We start from the raw sequence: 20,480 nt of genomic DNA, 5'->3' as shown, positions 1-20,480 counted from the left end.
GAAACCCTGTCATCAAAATACAGTTACCTAAACACAGACCGGAGCCCAGAACTCTATAACAGCCACTAGAACCAACAACAACCTGAAACATCAAATCTCATAATGTATACGCTACTTAATTGTGTAAAAACCGTGTGTACACGCGCTTTCACTAGAGAGAACCCATGTACAGATCTAAATATAATTACTTATATCTCGCTGCCATTTCCAACTTGATTCAGATCGAGCCAAGCATCACAAACCCATAACCAACATACTAGATCTACACCCTTCATCGGACATTCATTACATGCACTTCCACCCTTGGCCTAATGATCTTCTCCTTATATAGGTTTAGGCTTCTCTCAATACCATGGTCCAAAACCATGTAGAAACAATACTTTGGACCCAATACCTGGGGTCAACACTTCAGACCAAATACCATGGAACAATACCAAAATACCGTGGACCAAATACCACGGACCAATACCAAAATACCATGGACCAAATACAACAGACCAATACCAAAATACCATGGACCAAATACCACAAACCAATACCAAAATACCATGGACCAAATACCACGGACCAAAACATAGTTTTCCAGCATGTACATGCCTTTCCTTCTGTGAACCTGCGTGTGTACGCATACGCGCCTTTTGTTCTTCTCTCCCACATGTATATGCACTTTCATCAAGGTTAACCTGTGTATATCTCTCTCTTGACTTGTTGTACTAAGATCTGTCCTCTGATTGAGTTTCCATGAGTTGTATCATACCTCTGAGTGAGTTGCCATCAAGGAAAACACTTGTATCATAATGCCAACAATCTCCCCCTTTCGACTTGATGGCAACCACCACACCAAGTCACCCTCCCCCTTTGACATCAAGGGAAAAGGGAAGACCAAGAAGTTCTCTCCCTCTGTTGTCCATACTCCCCCTGTGTACCTGCTAAAATCTATGATTGGGCTGCCCCTTTGTATATGCCAAGATGTACCAATACATCCATGCTCCCCCTGAGCACATGCAAGGTCTTTATAACAAAGACCAGCAATCCATTCAAGACCATGATAGTCATTAGCCACTATCATACACCATATATGATCTGCACCATAAGCATCAGCATCCAGTTATGTAACCTACAATACCATTCTTTTGATCAAACAACAAGATGTATCATTTAGCCACATAAGCATCATCACCAAAGACTTCTAACCATAATGCCAACAATGCATTATTTGAGGTATATGCTCCCCCTGAGCCTGTGCCAACCATCATATACCATGACCAAGCCATTTCCTGAGTCTGTTCTGCTGCCTTTTCCTCTAAGATCCATATATGTGACTCTGCAGCCTCTAGATCACGTAAATACGTGACTTATCTTCATTATATCAGCGTATGCAAGATGGAATATTGAAGGTCTACATTTTCAATTTCCCCTGTGTCTGTTATGTCAGCTGACTGAGTTATGTCACACCTTTCTGTCTCTAATTTTGTCTTCTTTAATACCTGGAATTGTGATGATGTATAATCCTCTTGCTTTGGAGTTTGAATTTTGCTCCTGAATTCCCTTGCTTTATGTCCAAACTTGTTACATGCATAACATATTACATGTTTTATGTTCCTTCTATTGCAATCAATTGCTTTGTGGCCAAACATATTTCAAGCAAAACAATATCCTTTGAAGTACCCGGAATGTGATGATCTTATGTGATGGTCTTGAAACATTCTACTTCTGCATCTGGCTGTAACATGTCCAAGATTATGACATACATAACATTCAACATTATTCAATAGAGGAAATAATCGTCTATCACTTCCACAGTTAGGAGTAAAGGATTTTCTTTGAGGAATTTCTTTCCTTGGCTGTTGATGAGGTTGTCCTCTCATCTCCTTGTTGAGTATTTCAGAATTCTCATTAGAGTTCCTTGCCTCGCCTTGTCAGCTAGATTCACCTTCGATAGATTCATAAAAGGGAAGACCAGTTTTTGATAGTAGGGGATCTTTGACTACCAAGAATGTCATCCAAAATCTTAGTACTCTCTTGAAATTGTAACAGTTTATCCTCTTCTTCTAATTTAATTTTTAAGATATTTACCTCAACCTGATGTTGTTCTTCCTTTTCTAGATACTACTTCCTTATGTTTTCTTCAGCTTTTCTTCCTTCTTCCACTTGTTGCTTTAATTCGATTACTTCATGTTCTTGTTCTTCAAGAGCTTCTTCATTTTGCTTCTTTGATTCTTTAATATCTTCTTTTAGAGAAAGGATCTTCAATTCAAGTCTCTGAATTGTTATGCTCTGATCTTTTACTATATCCTGTAATTTCTCCCTTACTATGGTTACTAACTCCAACTGTTCTTTTAATCTGGTAACTTCTTTTGGTTCTACGTTATTATTTTCATATGCCATGAGAAGTCTAATGTCTTCATCACTATTGGATGTGTCATTACTTTTATCATGGATATAATAACTTCTATCAGACATATTTCCTTTGTTATGAGGGCATCTAGCAATGTAATGACCAACTCTACCAAATGAAAAGCATTTGAAAGGTAGCTTACCTTTGAACCTTCCAGATCCCCATTCAAGATTCTTGACAAAATTTACCTCATCTTCTCCTTCTGAAATGTATCCTGATTCATTTTCTGACACTTCAAATGTGGCTTCTCTCATATCTGATGGTCCTCCTTTTCTCATCTCAAAAGCAGTTAAGATTCCGTGAAGCTGCGTCATAGTGATTTTCTGCAGATCCTCCTTTTCTTCTATGGCAGAAACTTTGGAATCAAATTTAGCAGACAGGGATCTTAAAACCTTTTCAACTAAGACAACTTCCTTAAATTCTTCACCCAGATTCCTCATACAATTGACAATCTCATCTATACGCAGGAAGTAATTAGCTATGCTTTCATTACTATGCATCTTAAGATTTTCATACCGTATTCTGAGAGTTTCAAGATTTGCTCGTTTTACCTGTTCATCTCCTCCGTAGCATAGAATGATTTTGTCCCATATTTCTTTGGCTGATTTGAACTGCATGACCTTGACAAATTTTGATTGTGACAAACTTCCCAATAAGATAGTAACAGCTTTGGCATTGAGTTCATATTGCTTTCTCTCTGCTGTATCTGTAGGAATTGCTGATGGATATGTGTATCCTCCTTCCACGATTCCCCAAACATATGTTCCAAGCGATTGTAGATATGATGTGGTTCTTATCTTCCAGTGGATAAAGTTGCTCCCATCAAATATTGGTGGTCTGATGGATGCCTCTCTTTCTTGATTACCCATTCTGATGGATCTTTCCTTTAAGCAATCAAGCTTCTTCCAAAGGACCTGCTCTGACACCAATTGTTGAAAATAATATTGAGAGGTGGGGGGGGGGGGGGGTGAATCAGTATTACCAAATCAATATAACTTTTTCATTTTTATACTCAGATTCATATATGCTACTTCAGTTAAGACAAATCGCGTGTATACGCAACTATATGTAATGCAACAAGTGTATATCAAGTAAACTTATGATTCAGTTAGTTGGTCCTTAATGAGTGCATCAGAACATTATTAACCATATGAACAGTAAGAGAAATATAAGAGAACATAACATCACACATAAGCAACACACATGAACACCATGATATAAGGTGGAAACCCAATGTGGGTGAAAACCACCTGCTATAATTCATCTCTTTCTTCCTTTAATAAGAAACTTCTTTTTAAAATATTTATATACTAGTGTAGTCTTATACCAGTAAGTAGGCTTCTACCTACAGAAGGCTACAACCTTCTCTCGTTCTCCAACTTCTCCTAGAAGGGAGCTACAACCCCCTTAGCTCTTGTACTAGCTGAGGTACTAGTACGTAGGTGCTGACCTATAGAAGGCTACATCCTTCTCTTCACTTCCGGGGACCACATTTCATAAATTTTTAGACTGGATCCATAAATATAAAATAATCACCACTGCAATACAATCATCAACTTATACCTGCATCATCAATCTCTGAATCACCCAATACTGAATCACTGAAACCCTTTCATCAAAATACAGATACCTGAACACAGACCATAGCCCAGAACTCTGCAACAACCGCTAGAATCAATAGCAACCTGAAACATCAAATCTCATAATGTATACGCTACTTAACTATGTAAAAACCACGTGTAAACGCGCTTTCAGCGGAGAGAACCCGCGTACAGATCTAAAGATAATTACTTATATCTCGCTGCCATTTCCAACTTGATTCAGATTGAGCCAAGCATCACAAACCCATAACTAGCATACTAGATCTTCACCCTTCATCAGACATTCATTACTTGCACTTCCACCCTTGGCCTAATGATCTTCTCCTTATATAGGTTTAGGCTTCTCCCAATACCATGGTCCAAAACCATGTAGAAACAAGACCAATACTTGGGGTCAACACTTCAGGCCAAATACCACAGACCAATACCAAAATACCATGGACCAAATACCACGGACCAAAACTTAGTTCTCCAACATGTACGCGCCTTTCCTTCTGTGAACCTGCGTGTGTACGCATACGTGCCTTTTTTTCTTCTCTCCCGCGTGTATACGTACTTTCATCAAGGTTAACCTGCGTATATCTCTCTCTTGACCTTTTGTACTAAGATCTATCCTCTGATTGAGTTTCCATCACCCGTATCATACCTCTGAGTGAGTTGTCATCAAGGACAACACTTGTATCATAATGCCAACAGTTGTAACTAGTGGAAATCCTAAATAGAATTGTGGGTCTGTGAGTTCTTGAGTTGGACTGTTAAGTTCTTGAAAACATGGAACAGACCTAGAAAGATCTATGTCTTCTACTCTACTTAAAATGGAATCTATCATGAGGGGAGAGTGAGTGGAAGTTATTCCTATCATTGGTTGGGAGGAGTTATCGTATTTACATGTAATTTTCCCAAGAAACCTAAATCTAAGTAGATAAGTGCTTTGAGTTATTGTTTTTCTTTTCATAACATGAAAAAATGCTATAAGTTGATACTAGTTCCCTTTTGCAAGTTCCAATCCTACAAGAACAAATGAGTATTACTCCCATTCTATAGACTCCAGCCAATGAAGACAAAAATATTAAAAGAACAAGGGAAGAAGGTTTTAGCTCAGCGATGGACACTATAGATGACAGATTTGAGATCAGTTACAGGAAGAGGCCCAAGCTTACTCTAGTAACTAAGCAATAAGACACCATTAAGACACTAGAAATCACTGACACTAACACAATGGTGGGAAAGAGCAAAGGTCTGGTAGTTTCAGAAGAAACTCACCAACCTTCTACCTCAAACACTCAACTTATTGAGAAACAACTTAGCATTGAAATCTCTTCATCCAGCAAGACAGTTGATAAAGAGAAAGATATAAAAGAGAAGTCCAAGGAAATTAAGTTGAGGAATGAGGCATTAAAGGCTAAGACTTATGCCCAATACTTCAGGAAAACACCTGCAAATCAGAATAGGTTAATGTCAGACTTTGAAATTAAAACTAGAAAGATGCAAATGACCTTCATGCAACCTACATTCTAGCAGCCCAGACCATTAACAAACTATAGGAAGATTGAATTCGAAGTTTTGGCTAGGGATGTTCACCCTATTGACCAAATTGAATTTCATAAGCAGGCACGTGAGATGATTTATTCCACCATGAGAAATAAAGAAGTGACTGTGCACAAACTTCAAAGATCACTGGATAACATCACATCATAGTTAAATTTAGAAAAGGCATCCTCACATGCCAAGGATAACATAATCAAGTCACTGGAAGATTTGGTGATTGAAATTGGATATAATCCAAGTGATGTCAAAGCTACAAAAAAATTGATAAAGAAGAAGCATGAGGATATTGCTTCTTTAAAGAAACAATTGAAACTGCCTCATTCAGAGCATCCATAGACCGAGGAGGTCCTAGAGAACCAAACCCAACAGGAGGAGATGATGGATGTCGTTCTCCAATTAAATGATCAGTTGAAAGAAATGAAGGAATTGAACAGTTTGATACAGTTGAAACAGGCCAGCCTGGAGACAGGCACTGCCACTGTTATTTTGACAGTACCTATAGTAGTTCCATCCACCTTGGTAGCTTCATTGGCCCCCACTTCTCCATTAGGTACAACACTTCTAGCTGCAACCACATCTACATCAGCAACAGGTTCAACAACAGCACTAGCTCAACCAAGTGATGAGGCAAGTAAATTGGTCAAAGCCATGGAGGACATGTCCATTCAGACCACTGAGATAAATAGACTCAAGGAGAAAATAAGGAGTCTAGAGGAAGAGAAGAAACTAGCCCAAATAATGCACAAGAATGAAGTTTAGAAATCAAACAGGGTAACTGAAAGAATGAAAAATTTGGAGAAAGAGTTAACATTGAAGGGGCCACTTGCCCAAGCTAAAGAACAACTATGGGCCAATATTATTGACTCTGTCAATGATATTTGGCCATCTATACAAGTCATATTTGAACAAAATGATTTAGTCAAAGAGGCTACTGAAGCAATTCAGAGAGTTAAGGCCGAACTTGGAGACATGCCAGAAGAAGCTACTAGAATAATTCAATTCCTTAGCTCTAAAAATAAGTATAAATTGCAGGAGTTGGACATAGCTGACAGAACTGGTATTATACTAGAGGTGAAGAAAGTGCTCACCAAGAGGAACTTAATGATGAACCTTGAGGACAAATTCCAAACCATGGGGCAGGCTATAGGCAAGTTCATGGTTATGTTTGATGCTTTAAGGCATAAAGGTCTACCAAATCCCTTGGTAACAAATGACAGATTAATGCCACAGGAAGACTATAACAAGAAAATCAGAGAAGTGGCAAGAGATCAAGCCAATAATTCTTCTATGAAAGGGATGCCTACAGGAAAGGTTTTGTACCATACATTTGAGAGCCTATTTTACCTCCAACATCAGGTAAAACACCTTTTTGTGAACAAGCCCACCTTTGCAAGGTACATAGAAGCACATGAAGTCTACAAAATGTTGGTATATATTAAATTACTAGACACAAAGACTTGGGAAAAATTAAATGATTTACTGTGAAATTGCAAAGTAAAAGTAAAAACAGAGTAGTGAAAGAAAAGTAACAGATCAGCTAGATAAAAGGGTATCAGATGAAAGAGTATTAGTTAAAAGACAAAGTAAAAGAGCAATCAGAGTGGAATACCAACAACAAAGGAGAAAAAATAGCAAAAGATCAAAGTATAAGACAATAGATCCAAACAAACAGGGACAAATTACAGTAGTTGAATATCTATCTCTATCTTCTTGCATGAAGATATTTCTTTTTCCTAGATTAATTCCCAAAATAGTTTGGGATATTTTATAATAAAGTTTTTTTATAAATACTTCCTAATTCGAAGTATAGGTGGTGGATTTCTTGACATTGCCGAATTGTTATTTTTCTTAAGTGTTTCAAAAACTTCCATGTTATCTAAATTGAATGAAATAACTAGAAATTTATTACAAAATTTGTTTAAGTACACTCTGTCTTACACAGTTAATCATTACGTCGTAAGGCATTCCCTCTAGAATCAACACCCCCAGCTGCTACCGTGGACGATTATGGACCATCGATTATCTATGTTAGACGATAGAAGCATCTTCTACCGTCAGATTAACCAGCAACTATACATACCTCCATGTTGTTACTAACTTTGACGAAGATCGATACAGTTACATGGACGCTCCTTCTGCTCTGTATCCTGCAGAGCCCGTGGCCACCATTCCTTATTTCCACGTCGCTTACACATGCCATGACCTCCCCTGGGCGGTAATGAAACCGAAACCGGTACCTCGTGAATCAGCCATATGGGGTCCCAGGTAGTGCTCGCTCCTTCTGAATTCAGGTTCTTGCAACCCCTGGAAAGGCGGGTAGAGAAGCTTCACGGCGATGGCAGTGCAGGAAATAGTAACATGGAGGACGGCCTTCTCAGCTCCCCACCTTGTGCCATGCAGCGCCAGGTGAGCGTTGCAGCCAGGGAAGTCTTGATCAAGTCTGGAGAGACATTCACAGGCCTAATTTTCAGACTACTCAGGCCGCGGCGATGGAGAATTTTCTTGCACAGACGGGCCTTGGACAGCGGGAAGATGAAGAGGAAGAAGAGGAGGAGGATGGCCTGAACCGGGGCAACAACGGCAGCTTGACCATATTTGCAATGGATTCTGTTCTTGCAGGTCAAAACCTGCAGCAACCTGAATGGCTGCAATTTCAACACCAACACCAACAATTTGCGGAATTATCGGCTCAGGCGAACAGTAATATTGATATCCCTGTCGTAGCCGCATCGTCGGGCTCTGAACACCCTGTCTGGAAGAAACGAGGTTGTGAGTCTATAACAGATCACACCGTGGAGCGGCACCAGAAGTGTATGATCAAAAATCAAGAATCTGCTGCTCGTTCAAGAGCAAGGACGCAGGTATGGGATTCGATCTTTCTGAACCTAGATAACATTTTGATTATTTGTCTCAGATTCACTTCTTATCAACTTAGGTTAGGGTATTTGACAGTAAAATATTATCAGTAGCAATTAGTCCAGGACTACCAAGAAAGCTCCTGCGTCTGTGTTGGGATTCTATTACTACGTTATTTTTGGGTTAGCTGTAACTTCATTTTTGTTCCAACCATAGATCTCAGGAGCTAGAATGGTGGCATCAAACAGGCGTTTCTTAGAACCTGAATTAAACTCCATTCATACTCCTCTACTTTACATCAAAGGTGAACAGTAATATGCCTTATTAGGTTCCCCTACGCTCTACTACGCACCAACATGTCAGGACTCTCCATTATTCGCTTTCCATTAAAACGCATGACGGAAAGCATTTTGTTCTGGTGTGCGGGAAATGTGTATGAGAAAACAAGACTTTTTGGAAGTGTGCAAGACAAGATAGTGCTCGATGGAGAGAGTGACAATGTTATATAGAATATTCTGTCATTGCATTTAGAAAAAGCGATGTTCACTCCCTCAACCTAGTGGGATGTGTTATGATGGCGGGTAGTATTAATTACGCATAAAATCGTGAATTTTTCAAATAGCTCTTTAACTTATCTGCATCCATTTAGATTATTATTCTTTTGATGTACATGTAATTACATTTGGCTTTGGAAAATGAACCTAATTTACATTGTATGCCGTTTTCTTCGTTATATATATATAAATTTGAGATCTTCGTTTTTACAGATTTGAAAGGCTGTCAAGGAGGTCATGACTGGTTGGGTACAGAAGGTGTGCTTCGAGTAAGCCTGGGCTGCTTTGTAACCAATTTCAAAATTTATATGCCTTACAAGTTGTTTGGCTTTTAAACACGTTGGATACCGGATTCTAATTTCTTGTCATGACCTTTTTATGTTTGAAGTGGCATCATGTCTTTCACAGAAGGTAAATCCAGATCAGTATCAAGGTCTGAATTTTCACGCAGAACTAACCACCCATTGGTTACAAACCAGATTATTTATGGGGGCTTTAACATGCAAGTGGCCTTGGAAATTTTCAAATGCATGACCACGGCAACATAACTTACATAAAATCATATCCGTGTATCGATGCCATTTGACTATAAGTGGCACATGCGTCTCGGGCACTTCGTGCGATGTCAAGCACGTTATTTCCCCCAACAGTATTGGACCATAGCGATAGGCCTCTGGAGTCTGACTTGTTTACCTTAACATCACCTCAGATATTTTATTTCGCTATGTTTCTTACAACAGTTGGAACTACGAAGTTGCATGAATGTCGTGACTCGTGGCATTCAGGATGGTGGCCCTTGAAGAGCATTATGTGGATTGCTCTGATGGTGATCCCCTTTTTTATTCCATCTGCTTTTATTCAATTCTATGGTGAGTTTACTTAAAATGATTCTCAGCAATCTATTTCAATACCAAATCTGGTTCAAATTACCAATTTTTACTCTGTTTCTGCTTAAATTAGATAGGTTTCATGACTTTGTGGCAAATTGCAATTAGACATCAAAATTGCCCAAACATGGACTTCATAAAATGCGTATCATAAACTAACGTCTTTGTAACTATTGATGCAGGTGAAGTTGCTAGATTTGGTGCCGGGTATGCTTCTCTTCTTTCACGTTTTTTGGATACAATGTGCCTTTTAAGTACGCAAACAATCTGCTTGGATAAATTAACTTCTGGAGAATCAATTTTACATTTCACGTTTTTTTTTTGGATACAATGTGCCTTTTAAGTACACAAACAATCTGCTTGGATAAATTAACTTCTGGAGAATCAATTTTACATTTGCTGATTTGTAGAAAACTGTTGATGACAAATCCAGGGGTGGGGGTTGGTGATATTTTCACGCAATGTTTCACTAGTTCAATGATATCTAACAAATCCCCCGTACAGCAATCACCTACGTCATCAAAATGTCTTTTGCAATTTTAACCTAAATACTACGACTAGATAACCTTTGTCTTCCAAAAGAGAATATGTATATGCTATGCTATTTGTCCATGGTAAATTCAAGATTACATTGGTTACATTTGGGTGATATAGTTTGATCAATCACTAAATGGATATTATGTTTTCTATCTTATAGGCTAAAATTAATTGCTTGTTAAGGAATACTAACCAGGGCCAAAATTTCTCTTTTTTTTGGTAGGATATTTCTCATCATACAACTTTTCATTGTGATCAATTTCATCACCTGAGGGAATTATTATATTGGGTATTGGATACAAATGTTGAACGATGGTACAACTCTTTCCCCTCATGTTCACGGTTTTTTTTCTTTTAACTTCAAGGAAGATGGATATGTTAAAAAATTGAAGTTTGAATCCAAAATTTGTTTGGGAGATTTTTTTCCCATCAGTTTCATCCAGCTGAAGCCATCCCTATGTTGGACAAAAAATTCCTTTTACAAAGTGGAAAGAAAAGGAAAATTATTGGATGACGAACTGGTATTAATTATGTTAATGGGTAAAATAACCTATAAGGAAATTCAAAAACATAGAAATAGTCGAGATGCAGATAAGGCATATGGCTATTAATACCTAAATTGAGATTCATATGGCCATTTATCATTTAGTTCCAATATGTAGATTTGGTTTAGAGTTTGCTTTCTTGGATCTTTTCAAAAATCAGGAGATAACAGAATCAATAACATTTAAGTAGGATTAGAAAAATAAAGCTCTGTCTATCTACAGATATACACACATATTTGCCTCATGACCATATCGACGAATACGAGAAGCATCCTTAGTAAGTGAAGAAAGTGAAGAAAATTTGAGTAATGCAAAAGATGGGCGTTTACTTTGTTACTTGAAATCCCAACTTAAAAATATAGAACTTGCCTTATCTGTTCCACAGCTCAACACAACTCTATATATTGAATTGACATGCCAATGTACTAAATCTGAATTTTATAACTCATGGAAACATCGATTATAATGCATCCAAAAACATATTCAAATTTCCACCTCCCCTGTTTAAAAGGTATTAATCTAAGAGTTTTTTGTTCTTTAATTGAGATCCATTTTCTCCTTATCATGACATTTATTTTATCGCCCAGTTTTCGTATATGGCATAAAACTGATGAACAAAGAAAATTTAATTTCATAGAGTCGGATCCTAGTGATTACAATGTCAACAATGGCCTATGCTGCTTCCCTGGCTGGAATCATACTGATGTACATTTGGTATGCTCCAAAAGCATCATGCGTCCTGAACATATTTTTCATCACATGGACACTACTTCTTCTTCAAGTAATGACTAGCATCTCCCTACATTCAAAAGTAAGTTCCAATGACATAATTCACATGTAGTTATTAGTAAGTTGGTGATTCCTTATCACAAGTTGCCAATCAATTATATTCAGGAAAGTGGCTGAAATCTAAATATTTGTTATATTATTACATTGCAAATAAACGTTTATTTTTTGCAAGGGAGTGTCGTTTTAAAAGTTGTTGAGATGGAAACTAATCACTAACTGTAGGAATCAAACTTATATTGAATATGCAGGCAACAATATATTCTACAAAGAATTCTGTTGTATGTGTTTCCTTTCTCAGCAACGTCCACAGGAATGTGTGATTTCATCTATGAGGACATTAGTGAATGTGTTTTTCGTTGATGCATCCAATTGGGTGTGGACGGTATAGTTTTCTCTGAGAAGCCTCTGCTACAATCTGAAGTATAGCAGATTTCAAATTCACATAGTCATCCAAAGTATTGTAAATTTGATGAGAGATTCTTGCATAAGCTTTCACTTAAAAAGGCTTGGATGTCTGCACTGAAACTGTGTGAGTGTTGTTTTATTGGGGCGGGAGTAAGGAGGGAGATTATATGCACCATGATTGTATAGCACTGAAAATTTAGTCTGGTTCAATTATCCTTTCATAATGAGAAAAGCTAGGAACCATTGTGAGTCCAAATTTGGAAATTTTGGTACTCTGTTCCATATTTTCTTAATTTGTTGTACTCTGTGCCTACCGGATTGTGGTCTAGCCCAAGTAGTAAAGTGATTGGTCTTCTATTAAGTTAGATGATGCTGAGTGTAAATTCTGAGTGACTTTTACTGTAGATGTGCCCCTCACAGCCTTGTATCTTAGCTAAAAATAATCTATAAAAATCATTCTCCAAATTAAAAACAAATAAAATATATACCTCTATATAATCGTGGTACTCTGTAATCCTTATAGGCAATATAAGGCAACCAAAGTGGGGGCATCTGAAAGAGTCACACAAAGAGATAAAACTATGTGAAGCTGCTCTACTCTATGGAGACGTGAATACCATTTCACTGGGCCAAGGCCTTGAGGTTGGTCATTCAATTGAATAGTTTTCTACAACAAGATTAATACATTATGACATTGCAAATAAACATTTATTTCTTGCAAGGGAGTGTCATTTTAAAAGCTGTTGAGATGGACCGCTCTGTTTTTTTTCTTTTTCCCTAGATTCACTCTTTTTCTCCGCTATTTCTCATCCTTTTTCATAGCCATGTACAAGTGAATTTCCGTTTTCTTTTTTTTTTTTTAAGTTAGAGATTAAGAAATTGAAATTGTTTTTTTTAATTTTGAGATAAAAAAAAAATTGAAATTGTCATAAAAATCTAAAGAATTATAAAGAATTATGAACTATTTATCAAGCTCATTTCTATAATGTCAAACATTTTTGTCTAAAATTTGATAATAAATAAAGATAATGGCCAAAACATAAATCATAAATCATATAATGGTATTAAGCTTTCTGAATAAGAAGAGCTCATTGCACCAAAATTCACCATACAACCAACTTTCCCTTTTATCCCACGTTGGGAATACCTCTTTGTAATTTCTTCCATGTCTACCATAGACATTGCCATCACTTCTACATTAGTGTTCTCTCTAGTTCCAATATTTCTTATTGGACAACCAAAAATTCTTACTTTCTGAAGTGTCTTCAGATCCATATAACTCTCTGGTAATATATTTAATGTTGTACATGCCATTATAGTAAATATTTTAAGTGAAGCCATTGCACCTTTCTCTATTACAGGCAACTCCTTTAATGTAGGTAGCCAAGCAAGAGAAAATGTTTCCAGAAGAGGAAATGCTCCTTTGTGACCAAATTCTGTTGGAAACTTACTTACTCTAGGACATTCAATGATCTCCAATTGCCTCAAACCCTTGAGTTTATGTAGATGTGGAAGTTCTTCCAAGAAATGACAACCAGCAAATTTAAGATAGCCCAAATATTGAAAGTCATAAAAATTATAATCCATTTTAACCAAGTGAAAGTATTCTAAAAATACCAGTCTTCTCAATTTTGACATGTTTCTTATATCGTTGGGTAGAATTTCCAGCTTCAATGTGAGGGAGTTCATTTGAGTCATCTTTCCTAGTGTGCCCTCACTAATAATTTCCCCATTATTTTGTAGTTGTAATGTTTTAAGTTGTGTTAAACTTGCCAAATTGTTGATAGAAGATGTTTTTTTTCCATCTGGTATCCTTATCTTTCTTCCAAAGAACCTTGCAACCGTAAGTTTCCAAATGCTCCAAAGAGGTAAGCCCTGAGATACTGGGAGGTAGAAATTGCAGATCTCTACATCCCTCCAAACTTAATTTCCTTAAAGATCTCAGCATATGGATGGTGGACGGTAATTCTTGGATGGAAGAATAGGAAAGATCAAGGATCTCCAGATTTACAAGACTGGTAAAAGATGCAGGTAAAACCTATTGATGGGTATGTGTCTAAAACCCAAATATATTAGCTGCTCCAAACACCCAAAACTCTTTGGCAATGATTTCAATGACGTTCCACTTAAAGAGAACGCCTTAAGGGATATCATACTCCTGACACCCTTGTTGGGATCTTTGTTAAATATGGATTTCCACTGAGAAGCAATGAGCATATTTGTGTAGACGATGTGATTAAGCCGAATGTGGCCCAAACACTCATTTTCATTCACAGCTGTCAAACCCTTACCCACACGGCAGTAGAAATTTTCTTCCTCCTCTGCGATTTGGATTGCCATATCACGCAGGGAGTCATGCACCCTGAAACAAAGTACTTGCCCATCAAAGTATCTCATCATTGGCTCGATCAAACAACGATCTGCTAAAATGTTGAGATAATATCTTCCCAGCTTGAATGGATCATAAGCGGGTCGATGCTCATGTTCCAACGTCTTCTTGGCAAGTAATCCTTCCCCTATCCATACCTGAATCGCCAACTGGACATGAACGATTGCGTCTTCCAAGATGTTTGCAACTACACATAAAAAGCACAATTGTAGGTCAACATCCTCATAGCCGAGTGCATCATAACTCAACCTAACATAATTGTACACATTGTCCACGTTTGGCAGCCTTTGGACAGCCCATTCCCACTGTTGTGGATGAGTACTCCTGGCTATTTCCCTGCCAACCACTTTGATAGCGAGGGGAAGCCCTCTGCACCTTTTACACACAAGCTTGGCTTTTCCCCCTTCTATGTTTGCTGGCAGATTTCCATATAAAAAGCACAATTGCAGGTCAGCATCTTCATAGCCGAGTGCATCATAACTAAACCTAACACAATTGTATACAGTGTCCATGTTTGGCAGCCTTTGGACAACCCATTCCCACTGTTCTGGATGAGTACTTCTGGCCATTGCCCTGCCAACCACTTTGATAGCGAGGGGAAGCCCTCTGCACCTTTTACACACAAGCTTGGCTTTTCCCTCTTCTATGTTTGCTGGAAGATTTCCATTATTATATGGAAAAGTGTGACAAGCAAACAACATCCAACTCTCATCTTCCGACAAATCCTCCATTGTTATTGTGTATTTATCTGCGACACCTGTTTTTAAGAGTGCAACGCGATCCCTGGAACTGAAAATGACTTTGGAGGTGGAGTGGTTCCTTACAGGGCACAGTACAACTAATTCCTCTAACAATTCTGCAGCATTCCATCCCCATACATCATCTAAGAACAGAATAAGCCCGGTGCTCTGGTGAACTCTTTGATTCAACCATTGCTTTACCTCTTTTTTGTTCATATTTTCGCCCAAACTTACCTTTTTTTGTGTGGCTATTTGGGTACGGAGTGCATTTCTAAGACTTTTAAAAGAGGGACTTTGGGAAAGAGTGAGCCAAAGTAATAAACCATCCTTAGAATTACTGCGTACCTTTTGGCTATTGCAGAGCGTCTCCAAAAGAAGAGTTTTTCCGGAACTTTTCGAGAATCGAAAATGCTTTATCCTGTCCCACTATAAGGGGCTCTTCGATCAATTTCATCTTTGCAGAGCCTGTTGGAACAATAGGGCCATGGGAAGTACTTGAAGAAGAATTTCATCTTTGCAAAGCCTGTTGGAACAACAGGGCCATGGGAAGTACTTGAAGAAGAAGAGGTCACTGCACCAAAATTCACCATACAACCAACTTTCCCTTTTATCCCACAATTGGGAATATCTCTTTGTAATTTCTGCCATGTCTACCATAGACATTGCCATCACTTCTACATTAGTGTTCTCTCTAGTTCCTATATTTCTTTTTGGACAACCAAAAATTCTTACTTTCTGAAGTGTCTTCAGATCCATATAACTCTCTGGTAATATATTTAATATAGTACATGCCATTATAGTAAATATTTTAAGTGAAGCCATTGCACCTTTCTCTATTACAGGCAATTCCTTTAATGTAGGTAGCCAAGCAAGAGAAAATGTTTCCAGAAGAGGAAATGCTCCTTTGCGACCAAATTTTGTTGGAAACAAACTTATTCTAAGACATCTAATGATCTCCAATTGCCTCAAACCCTTGAGTTTATGTAGATGTGGAAGTTCTTCCAAGAGATGACAACCAGCAAATTTAAGATAGCCTAAATATTGGAAGTCATAAAAATTATAATCCATTTTAACTAAGTGAAAGTATTCTAATAATACCAGTCTTCTCAATTTTGACATGTTTCTTATATCGTTGGGTAGAATTTCGAGCTTTATGAGTGACAATGTGAGGGATTTCATTTGAGTCATCTTTCCCAGTGTGCCATCACTAATAATTTCCTCATTATTTTGTAGTTGTAATGTTTTAAGTTGTGTTAAACTTGCCAATTTGTTGATAGAAGCTATTTTTTTTCCATCTGGTACCCTTATCTTTCTTCCAAAAAATCCTTGCAACCATAAGTTTCCAAATGCTCCAAAGAGGTAAGCCCTGAGATACAGGGAGGTAGAAATTGCAGATCTCTACATCCCTCCAAGATTAATTTCCTTGAAGATCACAACATATGGATGGCGGACGGTAATTCTTGGATGGAAGAATAGGAAAGATCAAGGATCTCCAAATTTACAAGACTGGTAAAAGATGCAGGTAACGTATTGATGGGCATGTGTCTTAAACCCAAATATATTAGCTGCTCCAAACACCTAATACTCTTTGGCAATGATTTCAATGACGTCCCACTTAAAGAGAACGCCTTAAGGGAGATCATACTCCTGATCACCCTTGTTGGGATCTTTGTTAAATATGGATTTCCACAGAGAAGCAATGAGCATATTTGTGTAGACGATGTGATTAGGGGAAAGAAGTCAATCTGTTCTCGCTCAACAAAAGCCGAATGCGGCCCAAACACTCATTTGCATTCACAACTGTCAAACCATTACCCACATGGCAGTAGAAATTTTCTTCCTCCTCTGCGATTCAGATTGCCATATCACGCAGGGAGTCATGGACCATGAAACAGAGTACTTGCCCATCAAAGTCTCTCATCATTGGCTCGATCAAACAACGATCTGCTAAAATGTTGAGATAATATCTTCCCAGCTCGAATGGATCATAAGCGGGTCGATGCTCATGTTCCAATGTCTTCTTGGGAAGTAAGCCTTCCCCTATCCATACCTGAATCGCCCACTGGACATGAACGACTGCGTCTTCCAAGATGTTTGCAGCTACACATAAAAAACACAATTGTAGGTCAGCATCCTCATAGCCGAGTGCATCATAACTCAACCTAACAGAATTGTACACACTGTCCACGTTTGGCAGCCTTTGGACAACCCATTCTCACTGTTGTGGATGAGTACTCCAAGCCATTGCCCTGCCAACCACTTTGATAGCGAGGGGAAGCCCTCTGCACCTTTTACACACAAGCTTGGCTTTTCCCTCTTCTATGTTTGCTGGCAGATTTCCATATAAATAACACAATTGCAGGTCAGCATCCTCATAGCCGAGTGCATCATAACTCAACCTAACACAATTGTACACATTGTCCACGTTTGGCAGCCTTTGGACAGCCCATTCCCACTGTTGTGGATGAGTACTGCCGGCCATTTCCCTGCCAACCACTTTGATAGTGAGGGGAAGCCCTCTGCACCTTTTACACACAAGCTTGGCTTTTCCCTCTTCTATGTTTGCTGGCAGATTTCCATTATTATATGGAAAAGTGTGACAAGCAAACAACTTCCAACTCTCATCTTCCGACAAGTCCTCCATTGTTATTATGTATTTATATGCGACACCTGTTTTTAAGAGTGCAGCGCGAACCCTGGAACTGACAATGACTTTGGAGGTGGAGTGGTTCCTTACAGGGCACATTACACCTAATTCCTCTAACAATTCTGCAGCATTGCATCCCCATACATCATCTAAGAACATAATAAACCCGGTGCTCTGGTGCACTGTCTAATTCAACCATCGCTTTACCTCTTCTTCGTTCATATTTTCGCCCATATTTACATTTTGTGTGTGGCTATTTGGGTACGTAGTGCATTTCTAAGACTTGTAAAAGAGGGACTTTGGGAAACAGTGAGCCAAAGTAATCAACCATCCTTAGAATTACTTCGTACCTTTTGGCTATTGAAGAGCGTCTTCAAAAGAAGAGTTTTTTCGGATCCACCCTTGTCAACAACACCAACTTTTCGAGAATCGAAAATGCTTTATCCTGTCCCACTATAAGGGGCTCCTCGTTCAATTTCATCTTTGCAGAGCCTGTTGGAACAACAGGGCCATGGGAAGTACTTGAAGAAGAAGAGCTCATTGCACCAAAATTCACCATACAACCAACTTTCCCTTTTATCTCACAATTGGGAATATCTCTTTGTAATTTCTTCCATGTCTACCATAGACATTGCCATCACTTCTACATTAGTGTTCTCTCTAGTTCCTATATTTCTTATTGGACAACCAAAAATTCTTACTTTCTGAAGTGTCTTCAGATCCATATAACTCTCTGGTAATATATTTAATGTTGTACGTGCCATTATATTAAATATTTTAAGTGAAGCCATTGCACCTTTCTCTATTACAGGCAACTCCTTTAATGTAGGTAGCCAAGCAAGAGAAAATGTTTCCAGAAGAGGAAATGCTCCTTTGTGACCAAATTCTGTTAGAAACAAACTTACTCTAGGACATTCAATTATCTCCAATTGCCTCAAACCCTTGAGTTTATGTAGATCCAACATGCCAGGGTTGATTAAATTTCGAAAGTCAATTAAATAGTCAAAAGTTTTAAAGTTGTTGACTAGATTTGTAGAGTAAGTGAAATAGTCAAAAGGCGCTTTAAGTGACTGCCAGAATCAAAGGTTGTTTCCGAATGAGCACGAGCTAGCAGAGCCGCCCGTGATATTTCTGGAGGCGTTTATCGAGGCGGAGGAATTTCCTGGACCGCCAAAAGTGGTCGGAATCCGGGCAAAAAAATTTCAAAAAATTTCATAAATCCTTCACTTTGAAGATATCCCCGTTGGAATCTCCCTGAAACATAACATATGATAAAAAAAACATCAATAAAGAAACAAAATTGCATAAACTTTTGACTTCTTTCTTCTATGCTATTGTTTCTCATCATTGCCTTACGACGTTTTCTTTGCAACATGTGGTGCAAATGCTAGTTTTAACGTTTTCTTATGATATCGAAAGTAGGGAATCCTTCATTTCTCCTTGGCTTCGATTGACCCCTACCATTTCCCTCATTATCCAATATGAGGAACCCTTAATTGATCCTTGACCCCGATTGAAAGCCACTTCATCATCTAGCAAAAACAGATCTGAATTCACTAAGGTACCTTGCCCTGCAAACACTATTTTTAGAACTTGATCTAGTCCTATTTTCTTGACACTTGACCCCATAGCACAATGGTAAGAGACATCCCTCTATCCATCTAAGTCATTGATTCCACCACCGACTCAAAATCAAAACCCAACCAAAGCCTAAATAAATAGCCTAAAATCAATTAACTAAATAAAGTTAAATCATAAAGATAGGGCCCCCTCTGAGCATTAGAAAGGCTAGATCCTGATCTCAAAAGTAGGTTTGTGGTTACCTCTACTATTTATTTCACAACAACTCTAGAAAATTTTTAGAGTGATAACCTATTGGCGACCATACTGGGGAACGATCCTTAGTTTAATAAAACTTTAAAGAAATCTTAAATCTCAATGTTTTGCATCTTAAGATCATTTTAGAGTTGTTAAAAAAGTTTCATTAAACAATTAAAAAATTAAAGTTCTAGCTCGCAAAAGAACACACTATACCAAGGCAAATCCAAATCCAAACCCTGCTACAATAGTTGATGACCCTGACAAAATTTTAAGAAAAATAAAAAAGGTAGAAACTCAAGGAAGTAGTAGTTAGTTAATTAAAGCAAATTCACTCCCTTAGGAGTTATCAAGTTTAGATGTTATGAAACCAGCTCACAAAAAGATAGAAAAGATAGATCAATGCCTTAGAATTCAGCCTCTTCGAGGGGGAAACCTCCTTTACATTACACAAATGAACAATTCTTGGATGATACAAATTACAAGACCTCCTTTCTATATATAGGAGTCTAAGTGGTCATAATAAAATGAGAGCCAACATAACAATAATAATGTAAGGGCACAATAATAACAATAGTGGGCTTCTATGGGGCACAATAATAACAATATGGGGACTACATGGGTACAACAATATAATAATAGGGTTGTACTAATAACAATAAGGGGTTACACTAGTAGTATAGGGGCCTAACATTCCCCTCTCCTTCAAAAAGTGTTGTCCTCAACGGTTGAGTAGTTCTTGATGCTTCTGTATAAAATTCTTGTC

The 20,480-nt window shown here is 38.0% G+C and overlaps 2 protein-coding genes and 1 pseudogene across 2 annotated transcripts; 1 reads left to right on the top strand and 2 right to left on the bottom strand.

Annotated features, from left to right (window-relative positions):
- Window positions 1-7,800: 7,800 nt before the first annotated feature.
- LOC149250429 (ABSCISIC ACID-INSENSITIVE 5-like protein 3) lies at window positions 7,801-10,098 on the top strand (annotated as a pseudogene).
- A 4,029-nt stretch (window positions 10,099-14,127) lies between these two features.
- Window positions 14,128-15,465, bottom strand: LOC149250428 (putative disease resistance protein At1g61300). The gene has a single exon (XM_089453646.1). It carries the CDS (start codon window positions 15,463-15,465, stop codon window positions 14,128-14,130), a length of 1,338 nt encoding a protein of 445 aa, XP_089309772.1.
- Window positions 15,466-17,101: 1,636 nt separating this feature from the next.
- On the bottom strand, window positions 17,102-17,893 carry LOC149250427 (disease resistance RPP13-like protein 4). The gene is made up of 2 exons (XM_089453645.1): window positions 17,485-17,893; window positions 17,102-17,349 (listed from the first exon to the last, which is right to left on the bottom strand). Exons 1-2 carry the CDS (start codon window positions 17,891-17,893, stop codon window positions 17,102-17,104), a joined length of 657 nt encoding a protein of 218 aa, XP_089309771.1.
- Between the last annotated feature and the right edge of the window lie 2,587 nt (window positions 17,894-20,480).

This window comes from Pinus tabuliformis, chromosome 7 (genome assembly GCF_031772625.1).
Source record: "Pinus tabuliformis cultivar Carrire ecotype Pingquan chromosome 7, CPIR1, whole genome shotgun sequence".
NCBI classification, from domain to species: domain Eukaryota; kingdom Viridiplantae; phylum Streptophyta; class Pinopsida; order Pinales; family Pinaceae; genus Pinus; species Pinus tabuliformis.
The sequence above is the reverse complement of the archived record's forward strand: the minus strand, read 5'-3'. Positions and strand labels throughout refer to the sequence as shown.

Excerpts from the sequence above, each read along its gene's own strand:
- LOC149250428 (XM_089453646.1), bottom strand. The coding sequence starts at position 15,465 with ATGAACAAAAAAGAGGTAAAGCAATGGTTGAATCAAAGAGTTCACCAG.
- LOC149250427 (XM_089453645.1), bottom strand. The coding sequence starts at position 17,893 with ATGGAGGACTTGTCGGAAGATGAGAGTTGGAAGTTGTTTGCTTGTCAC. Across the intron at positions 17,350-17,484 it reads TGGCAGGGCAATGGCTTGGA|CTGCAAACATCTTGGAAGAC; the intron begins GTACTCATCCAC and ends TTTTATGTGTAG.